The 11,163-nt window shown below is 41.6% G+C and overlaps 1 protein-coding gene across 1 annotated transcript; it reads left to right on the top strand.

Moving 5' to 3' along the window:
- Window positions 1–249: 249 nt before the first annotated feature.
- Window positions 250–8,369, top strand: LOC115284766 (zinc finger protein 705A-like). The gene is made up of 5 exons (XM_029931239.1): window positions 250–351; window positions 5,508–5,634; window positions 6,341–6,430; window positions 6,957–7,087; window positions 7,485–8,369. Exons 1-5 carry the CDS (start codon window positions 250–252, stop codon window positions 8,367–8,369), a joined length of 1,335 nt encoding a protein of 444 aa, XP_029787099.1.
- Window positions 8,370–11,163: the final 2,794 nt, after the last annotated feature.

The following is an 11,163-nucleotide window of genomic DNA, read 5'->3' on the forward strand; positions in this document are numbered from 1 at the left end:
ATAGTCATCATTAATAATATTAATTCCACTACTATTAACATGGAAAATAGGTTGGATGTAGAATCCCCTAAGTGAATGACAAAGACCAAACTTAATGGATGGACTAGGTCTAGAGCCCTAGGTGTGCACATGAAATCTGTTCAATGAGGCAAAGGTGAACAACCAGAGCGGGGAAAAGCCTGCCTGGAGGACTGTCTGGAACAACATGGAAACTTGTATGCAAATACCCTGGGGTCGGGGGCAGGGGGAATGGGCTCCTACACCTGCTTGCAGCAGAATGGACAACAGATTTCAGAAGTTTGGCCCCCGTTGCAAGCAGGCAGGACTACATGTTCACACCAGCACAAAAAAGTGCAGTGTTGAATGGACACTCAACCTGACATTCTGATTTTAGTCCCCACTGCTTGGCATCCTTTCTGCATCTTCACTCTGACCCCTGGAGCTCCAGACGTCTCAGTTCACATCTCCAAGGTCAATTAAGAATATTTGCAGGGGATTAGATAGGACTGGGCTGTAGGAAGGTGTCCCCTGTGGTGCCCCCGGACCAGCAGAGAGGGCATGGCATTTTTGGAGAAAGAAACAAAATGTCCTCAGATGCAATGGGATACGTACTACATACATCCTCTGGTTTAATTGTTTCCTCTTAGAAATTTAGAGAGTTTTAAGCCAGAAGAACCTATCTCTAGAGTGGAAAGAATTCCACTCAATGTATCATTCAACTGAGAATGACATGGAAACAAAATTATTTACTCAAATTCATTATGCATTAACACTTATTTATTTTCCTACTCACCAAGAAATAAGAGATAAAATTGATTTCCCAGTTTTCTTTGGATAATTAATGAATTGTTACTATGTTCTTGAAAGTATGAAGCCAGCTCCCAGCAGTAAAGGAAACATTAAAAAAATATTTTTCAGTCCATTCCCACCCCCCCAGTTTGTTGTCTGTAGAATCCCACTGTGTCTGATGCCCCTCTTCATTTCCAAGACATACACTGTTTCTTGGTTCACATAATGCACTCCAAAGTGCTTAGGAACGAGCCAAGCAATGAGTGGATGTTCTAATACCTCTTCAAAGTGTCCTATATCTCTACTCTCTGATTTGTGTGAAGGCTGCCATTTTGTATGAGTGTGGAGAATCCAATCAAACCTATAGGTGTGTTTCACAGGATGCAGCTGTTTAGGATCATTTCAGTCAGGGTGTGACCCTGGAATGTAGCTCTTGAGTAGGTTTATGAATGGTTTTTCCCAGAATAAAAGGGAGGTCAAACAGGCATTTGCCTTGAGAAGAAACAGAGAAGTCTGGGACACTGGAAGAAGAGGAGTTGGCTGCTTGCCTGTGGAACTCACCACACAATCTGTTTGACTTCAACATCTCCTCCAACTCTGGATTCTGGTGAGTTCTCCATGTTGTGACATGTGAGCTGGCCTCACCCCCTTAAAATTATGTAAGTTGTATCTCTCTTTAGATATCTGTCTAATCATTTTTAAAAGGATGTTTATTTATGTATTTATTTTGAGAGAGGGGGGAACATAAAGATAGAGGGAGAGAGAATCCCAAGCAGGCTCCTCATGCAGTGAGGAGCCTAACTCAGGGCTTGATCCCACCAACCACAAGAGCATGACCTGAGCCAAAATCAAGAGTCAAATACTCAAATGACTGAGCCATCCAGCCACCCCTACACATCTGTCTTATCAAAGCAGCTTTTATGATCTTTATATTTCATTGTGTCAAAATTAAGACCACCATTCTCATTCTCTATTTCTGACTTTTTATGTCCCCTTTCCATATTGATCTTGAACCTAACTATTTTATCTACCTAGCCTATGATCCTTGATCTTTGTTTTCCAACAAAATAATTACGAGCCACATGTGACTATAAGGTTTAAAATCATGAAATTAGGGGCGTCTCTCTGGATCAGTTGGTTAGCGTCTGACTTTGACTCAGGTCATGATATCACAGCTTCTGAGTTGGATCCCTGTGCTGGCAGCTCAGAGCCTGGAACACATCTGTATTCTGTGTCTCCCTTTTTCACTGCCTCTACTCCCCCCCTTGAAATCTCTCTCTCTCTCTCAAAAAAAAATTACAAAAAGTGAAAGCATAATACTAAATGACTTAACTTCAGATCTCCACTTCACTGGCCAGATTTCAAGTACCCTATAACTATCTGGGTCTGGTTACTGTGTTGTACACTCAGAAACAGTGTATTTTCTTGTCTTGGAGAGTTCTATCTACATAGAGATCTACATCTTGTGTTTTCATTATATTTTTGTTGTAAATACTTCATTTTCTGCTTCTCTGAATTAATTTCTATGTGTTTCATCAAGTAATAAATAGACTTCAATTAGCATGATTATTGTGTGGACTAAATAGGCAAATATATGTAAATCTTTAAGTACACAGTCACATTTAGTACAAATTTAACTTTTTTTTTCTGGACCTCAGGTATAAATGAGTGACTTAATGATCCCTTTGTTCATGATGCTTTTGCATTCATTCTGCATGAAATACCTTCAATTATTATCGATGTCAGGGGGAAATGGGTTTATGAAAGTCTTTGAATTGATTAACACTATCATAAAATAGATTCTTAGTTGCTTGACATTCAAGTCTAGGGGGGATCCGAGAGCAGGAAGGGACTGAGGATTCAGAGAGCAGCCATGGATTCTGGAGAAGCATTGCTAGGGCATAAGCCAAGAATAACGAAATCTGAGAAATTTGCCAGAGTGCATCTGCAAACTCAATATGTGGCTTAACTTGGACAACACTCTACTCTGGAATCAGGGAGGAAACCAAACAGTTCTGGATACCACAGCTAATGAATGCACACAGCGCAATGTTTATCATGTTCTGATTTGTGAGAGATCTGTATTGTGAATTTCTTAGTTTTCAACCACATCTATAACCTTACATTTGACGCTGGGATAGGGGCAACCTCCTGCACCCTGTTCTTAGAGTACACCACTTGTGGTGTGTTGGGCTGGGGGTCACACTCAGCTGAAGGTCTGGGGCTTTGAGACAGGTGAGACTGGAAATTGTGCATGGGACTGGATCTCATATCTTCTCTCTCCATCCTCAGGTTTGCCTGCTTAGTGCTCGGACTGTCTGTCAGTGAGAACCCAGAGAAAGACACCCCACTACGGACTAATTGACAATGGTGAGTGAGGATTGCCTCTTTCTGCTGAAATTACACCCTAGTGCCATCCATTGGGCGAGTTTTTTTATTGGCATGGATGCTTCAAGCAGAATCGGTTGATGTTCAAGCATCTGTGCTCTAAGTTCCCCAGTATTCTCAGATAGTGATGATCTATCAGGAACTTATACATAACAAATTTCTTTCCTAACAGTATGCAAAAAAAAATTTTTTGGTGGAGTCTACGAAGCACATATTACTCTGATTCCTAAGGCAGGCAGGGACCCAATGAAAAAAGAGAACTACAGGCAAATATTCTTAATGAATACAGATGCATAAATACTCAACAAGATACTAGCAAAACGAATTCAACAGCATATAAAAAGTATTATGCATTATGATCAAGTGGGATTTATTCCTGGGTTACGAGGCTGGTACAACATTCGCATATCCATAAATGTGATACACCACATCAACAAAACAAAAGAAAAAAATCATATGATCCTGTCGATAGATGCTGAAAAATCATTTGACAAAATACAACATCTCTTCTTAATAAAAACCCTCGAGAAAGTTGGGATAGAAGGAACTTACTTAAACATCACATTATGCAAATTTATAAGAGCTTCCGTTAAGCTTGTGTACATACAGAAGAGATAAAAGTCTTCCTTTGATCATCCAGTCCATGGCTTTATTGGTAGATAATTCACTTATCAGCTGTATTTTTGGATGCAAAGGGCATAGGATGGTGGTGACTGCAGGTACTAGAGAAGAGTGAGGAGAATATGATAGTCCCTTAGGGAGGCAGATGTTTCAGCACGTGAGTATAATTAATCCAGTGTTACAAGACCTAGTGTGAGCCTTGTTCAGTGTTGAGAGGAGCAAGAGAGAGGCACAGAAGGAATGAAGAAACATTTTATGTTTTTTTCCCTTCCATTCAATTGTATTGTATTCTATTGTATTTTCTCATACCACCATTAGAATTTGCATTTTTTAAAATTTCTAAAAATATAACTAAAATCACCACTATCATGTTTGTCCCCATTGACACATTGTTACCTCTTAGTAAGCAACCTTTCCTCCATATTTGACAAATGGAAAGACTTTGGAGGAAGTAGTGTTTTCTTAATTGCACTACACATAAAGAGAGAGAGAGTATGGTAGGTAGAATAAAATTAGATTCCTGAATACATTTCTGAAAAACTGGATAAACCCAAACAAGTCATGAGGATTCCATTATCCTTTAGCATGGAGAAAAGATAAAGATACAAGAGAAATAGTGGTAACTGGTGTCTGAGATCCCAGAGAGTATTGGGATTGGGAGCCCTTTTAACACAGGACCTGTCAGGTCAAGGGCCAGGGGAACTATCCTCAAGCACAGCCATCTCAAGGGTCTTTGGATTTGCTGTTGAGCCTTCTGACCCTGTAGTTTGTTGGTAATCCAAGTCCTATAGCATGAAGAGAGGTGTCTATGAGTCTAGTACTCTTCTGAGGAATGTTGGCTATTCCTTCAAGCTTTTCTGACATTTTAATGACCACTAATGTCTTATCTTTAGTGCAGGTTTCCCGGACAGGTGACACTCTCTACATCAATGCCTTGTATCCTTCAACATTCATACCATGTGAATAAACCACTTTGTAGGTGGGAGATGAGAAGTTCATCTAGGGAATAATTTGAACCAATGATTATGGCTTAAAAGCAGCACACCATGGTTATTATTTGTCTTAGGATGGATGTGTAGAGTTACTTGAAATTAATGGGGAGGAGAGTTTTCATTATGAATTTTCAAGTGAATAGTTTTGTGTCTATTTATTTATTTATTTACTGAATGATAGAGAGAGGGAGAAGGAGGGAGGGAGGGAGGAAGGGAGAGAGAGAGAGAGAGAGAGAGAGAGAGAGAGAGAGAGAGAGAGAGAGAGAGAGTGTTGGGGAGGGGGCAGAGAGAATCCCAAGCCTCATAGAGCTTGATGCAGGGCTTGGTCTCATGATTGTGAGACCATGACCTGAGCTGAAATCAAGAGTTGATCACTTAACTAACTTAGCCACGCTGCTGCCCCTCATGCAACTATATTAAAATCCCTGTCAGAAAGTTCAAGTCACAAGGTTATTGACACACGTCCAGGTTGTATGATACCACACTTCATGAGATTTTTAAAAATAAAGCCTTATAAAGTCAGAGTGTGTAGATATCTGTAAACATATTCAAAGGTTCACCACTGACAGTGAACTGATGGACGGCCTGAAAGACACAGTGATTTTTCGACAAAACCGACTCCTATACCTCCTTCCTGAGTGCTGTCATCTCTACCCTCTTATGCTGGACATCGGTAGGGCATGCTCTCTCTAAACCAGAATATCCATGATGTTTTAGGAATCAGTGACGTTTGAAGATATAGTTGTAGACTTCACCAAGGAAGAGTGGGCCCTGCTGGACACGTCCCAGCGAAAGCTGTGCAGAGATGTGATGCTTGAAAGTATCAATCATCTGATCTTTCTGGGTGAGTCTCCCAACATGTACACGTGTTTGTGTCCATCTATTCATTCTGAATAAATATCTATAGCAGCTCCTCATATCCCACTCCAAATGCTGCCCTGGTTCTTTTACAATTCTTATAACTGTAAAAGGGAAATGTTCTTCACCTTGTACTTTTTGGCACCACACTAAATAGTAATCTTGACCAGAAATTCACACCTTTCTTGCTACTCAGCCTCCAGCATTCAGAATAGAACTGGAAATTCACTGGATATCTTAATTCATAAATTGAATAAACATTATAAAAATAATTACTGTTTTAGTCACTATGTGGAGGAGTGAGAGCAGTATAGTGTAAATAACATAATTTTGGTTGTTCTTGTGGCTCTTATATTTATTGGATGCTGTTTAAAGACAATTTTCAACCTAATGTGGTAACACTTATTCTCTCCTATTTGGAAAAGACTGAGGATTCTGCATTCTCTCTCTGAACTCTCGTGTGTTGGTATCAGTATCTAGGACGTTCATTGTTTTTGCCTCCAGTATGAATTTCCTCCTGGTCTGATGAAGGACCATCAGTGTGGTCTCTGTTGAACTTGTCAATACGTGGGTTGACCTTCCATCATCTCTTCACTCATCCTTGGTAAATCTTGCCTTGGATTTGGAGATACCAAAGTTAATTCCCACAGAACTCAAAATCCATATACTTCCCCTCCTCCCTCCCCAAACAGGGAAGAATAGCTACAAAAGACCCTTCTGGTTGGAGCAACAAGGGGAGCTGTGGACTGAAAAAACTGGATTTCTTCAAGAGCAGAGTCCAGGTGAGCAGCAGGGACCTGTGATTTAGTAGGAGTAGGTGCCTAGTCTGAGTGTGTCCTTTAGAAATAAACACTGAAGATTTGGACAAGTGAGTGATATTGTCTAAAATGTAAAATGAGCACATTGGGCCAGATTTCTTCATGTGGTTATAATCCTTGACGAAATCAACCACAATGCATGTGTCATCCTGCACCTGTCTTTCTCTTTAGGGAAAACGATATTCATGCAATTACTGCAGTGAAACATTGATGTAATGGTCCTGATCCTCCCATGTAAAGATTTCCCAACCATTTGCTGACCCAAGATCTTTTTCTACCACAGAACATCTTTCATATTATCAATCCTCGTTGTTTCCTAATTGACCACGAACGTTAAAAATTTTCTATGACCTAGTGTACTTACTAATTTGGCATACTTTCCCAGTTAAGTGACAATTTTTGAAACATACTCATGTGGACCTTGGTGGTTTTCTACATTTTAATTCCTGTAATGTGATTCTAACAATTTATATTTTTTCAAATATTTTAGGCATGAAAAGTCTCTGCAATAAACAAGAAATGATATTACCACGACATGTCAACAAAAAGGGCATAGCCCTGACCTCACTCAAGGCAAGTTTCATGGATGTAGCCCCTAGACATCCAAATAAAACCCTGATGGTAATGAGATAATTGAGCATAATATCCTGAATGTAATTAAGTTAGGATTAAGCTCTTTCCAAGCAAAACGTTTTGGATTGTTTGAAATCGGTGAATAAATTAACATGAGCTCAAATCAATAATAACCCAAGAGAGATACAATTGCATAAGCATTGCTTATTACCTAGTCTTTGAAATATACCAATCTTCAAACTTAATCTAATACCTCTGCAACTGGGATACTAAAAAATAGAAAATATTGGTGGCTGCGGAGGAGTAACATGTATAAGCAACTAAAATTTAAACTATTTTGATAGAAGTCTATTACTAGTTGCCACCCTAGAATTTATACTAAGAAAAATAAATGTCTGCATGTATGTGGGCAAGCCATTAACTACCTTTTATTTTCTCCCCAAAGCATGAATCCCTTGCTCCAGAGGGTCCTATTGAATGTACTGATTTGGGTGATGTGTTTACTCAGAGATCTACATTGACTCAACATTTGTTAATTCACCTCAGGAAGAAACGTTACATCAGCAAACAGTGTAGAAAACCACTTCGTGAACAACCATGCATTTCTCGACACAGCCGAGTTCACACAAGAGGCAAGTTGTATACATGTCATGTGTGTGGGAAAGCCTTTAGTAATTGCTTTAGCCTTAGGAGACATGAGATGGTTCACACTGGAGAGAAGCCATTTAAATGCCACCTGTGTGGGAAAGGCTTTGTACAAAGCTCTGATCTTAGAAACCACAGTCAAACACACACAGGAGAGAAACCATATAAATGCCATGTGTGTGGGAAAGTGTTTTGGCAGAATTCTTACCTGAGACAGCATGAGAAAATTCACACCAGAAAAAAAACATATGAATGCCATCAGTGTAAGAAGGCTTTCAGTCACAGATCCTACCTCAGAAAACACGAGAGCATTCATTCTGGAGAGAAATGTTACCAAAGTCATGAATGTAAGAAAACATTTAGTCAGAGCTCTGGCCTTAGCCAGCACAAGAGAATCCACACTGGAGATAAACCTCATGTGTGTCTTCTGTGTGGGAAAGCCTTCAGTCAAAGTTCTGAACTCAGATGGCACGAGAGAACACACACAGGGGAGAAGCCATATGAATGCCACCAGTGTGGGAATGCCTTCAGTCAATATTCTAATCTTAAACGACACGAGAGAACGCACACTGGAGAGCAACGTTATGCATGTCAGTTGTGTGGGAAAGCCTTTAGCCATTATTATTCCCTTAGACGACATGAGGGAACCCAACACCTGAGAGAAAATCGTGAGTGCCCTCAGTGAGTATTCTGACCAGTGACGGCATGGTATTACAGATGCAATGAATTTGGAAGAAATATCAGTCACAGATTTAACGTTTAAACTCACCACTGGATGCACATATTGAAGAAACAGCCTGTAGTCAATATGAGAGACGCTTCAGTCCTCATACTCCTCCATTAAGAAATGTAATTTCATGTGCAAGTGAACTCATATGTATGCCGTCCATGTGGCAAAGCCTTTACTCACTGGTCTGACCTTAGATAACACGTGAGAACTCATGCCATTAGTACAATGATACACATGTTTTCAGCAAAGCACTCAACTTGAAAGATGCTGGGGCACTTATTTGTAATTATTGTTAAACATGAGCAAACTCCACAGGGTAGAACCCCTGGGTCTGTGATCAGGGTGAAAACACATTTAGCCAAGTACCTGGTGTGGTGACCGTAAGAAAATTCATGAAAGAATAAACACTGAGGATGTAACAGGATTGAAGGCTCTGAGGAATACCAAACAATTCTTACAAATAATTCAGACCAGAGAAGTTATTCAATGTAAGATCATGGAAAATCCTTTATTCAAAGAACAGCTCATGTGGCACATGTGAGGATTCTGACTGTAAGAAACACTCTCAGCATCAGAAGTGAAGGGGAATATTTCTGAGTCAGCAGTAAGATTCTCACATTTAGGAGATAGCAGTCCTGAAATCAAAGTAGAGAAAACTGCAACCAGATTTTGTATCAGGAAATGTGTGTGTGTGTGTGTGTGTGTGTGTGTGTGTGTGTGTTGTGGTAGTGCTTTATATGAAACGGTCCTTTAGTGCGCAATTCATCAATCATTGAGGCTTTGAGAAAATACCTAGTGATGAAAATGTGGTGTGGAATATAAGAGAGTGACACGATCTGGCAATATTGAATGTAGGATTTTGTAAGAATTTAAATGTTTGCTATAGATCAACACTCACAAATATTGAAACAATAAAACCTGTTGCTAAGGAAGCTAAATGTTGGTGTTCTAGTTTTCTCTATGTGGTTGTAAACAGAATCAGTTCTGCAGTCCTTGGTATGTGAGTGAGAGATCTGCCTGGTGGCTCAGCCAGGAATCACCATCCCCCTACTCCTTGGTCTATTGAATCACCAGAAGGGAAGGGATAGGCCCTGGTTCCTCCTGGGGGTGGGATCTGTGCTAGAATTGGGACCCCTAAGACAGATGCACACACCCCCAGGTCCCAGTGGGATTTATCTCCACCAACCCATGGATGTGTATTGGGCAGTTATACTGAGATTAAATAACTTCAGTATAGGGTCCATCACATACAATTATCAGATCACAGTGGGACATAATCACACAAGATATGTTTGAATGGCACACTGACAGCCTGATGGAGTGGGGAGGTCCCTCACAGGATGATATCTTCCAGTGACCACAGTGTGGGGTCACTACCCAGGAAGGCAAAGAACCTTACCAGAGATAAGAGTTTGGAGAAGGGGCTTACCTGTGGAGATCATGTCTCTCAACAGCAAGATAGGGAGTGTCTGAGCCAGAGAATTAAGAATGAATGACAGGAGCTTGGAGACACTGATATACATGGTTTATCGTATTGCCTGCTCATAGATGTTAGGTGGGGACTCTCAGGATATGCACAGAAGATAAGGCTATGCTTAAAATGGCTTAAAATATACCAATTGGGGCTATGTTTAAAACATTGCAGGTGGAGCCAAGATGGCGGAGAAGAAGGGAGCTCTGTAAACACCCTCCGCACTGTTTTTCGAACTGAGAGGGATATTACGTTCAACTGAGAGAGCGGAAGGAGAAAATACGAACTCCAGAGGGAATAGAACCTCAAAGATACCTGAGTGAGTGGGGGCAAACGGGGAGATCCGAGGACGGGCCAGCCCGGACGGGCAGGGGAGGTAAGATCCCCAGCCCAGCGTGGCACAGGTGCCGGGGGCCCGGGAGACAAAGGGAAGAGACAGAGTCGGAACGCGCTCATAGAACTGTCTCTGGGGAAGAGGTATAGAACGCTTGGCTGCACGTGGAGACAGAAACACACTCCATAGATAACTGCTGGGTAGCTGGAATCCCGAACCGGGGTGGCGAAAGAGAAGGAATAGCCCCCAGCCCTAAGCCATCTCGGCCAGGGAATCAGGCGCCTGTGGCGGCGAGAAGCGGCTGCGCTGGGGAAGCGCACGCTGCGGCGGAAGCAACCCGAGCAGCGTCTGTGCCGGGCGAGAGCAATTCGAACCTGGTTTTGGGAACGGGACCACGGACCGCATTTCCACGGCACATCCCGCCCCCTGCACTGCACGGACTGAGCGAATTCCGGGTCCCCACAGGGAAGAAATAAGACGCGCACCGACAGGACCCTCAGCCAGGAGTCAGTGGCGCGAGGCCCGGGCGCGCGCGGGAGCTCCCAGCACATTTCCAGGAGCACACGGCTTCTTGAGCTGGGCTATCAGAAACTAAGAGAGTCTCTGTCTTTTGCTTTTTGTTTTCTTTCCTTTCCCCCATTGCAATCGCGATCCTGACTGGGGGTGGGGACGCCGCAATTGAGTCTGTGAAGGTGCGCACTTCACCTTCTGCTGCTCATTTCACCTCAGGCAGGGGCGGAGCCTCTGAGAGCAGACGCCAAGACTAATCCCATCAAACCAAGCCTATCCACCAGAGGGAGCTGCTGCTTGCTTTTTTTATTTTTATTTATTTTTATTTTTATTTATTTTTATTATTTCTTCGGTTTTTCTTTTTCTTTTTGTTTTTGTTTTGCTTTGTTTTGGTTGTTTGTTTTTCTTAATATATAACAAAACTTTTTCTTTTT

Source organism: Suricata suricatta, unplaced genomic scaffold (genome assembly GCF_006229205.1).
Source record: "Suricata suricatta isolate VVHF042 unplaced genomic scaffold, meerkat_22Aug2017_6uvM2_HiC HiC_scaffold_196, whole genome shotgun sequence".
Taxonomy (NCBI): domain Eukaryota; kingdom Metazoa; phylum Chordata; class Mammalia; order Carnivora; family Herpestidae; genus Suricata; species Suricata suricatta.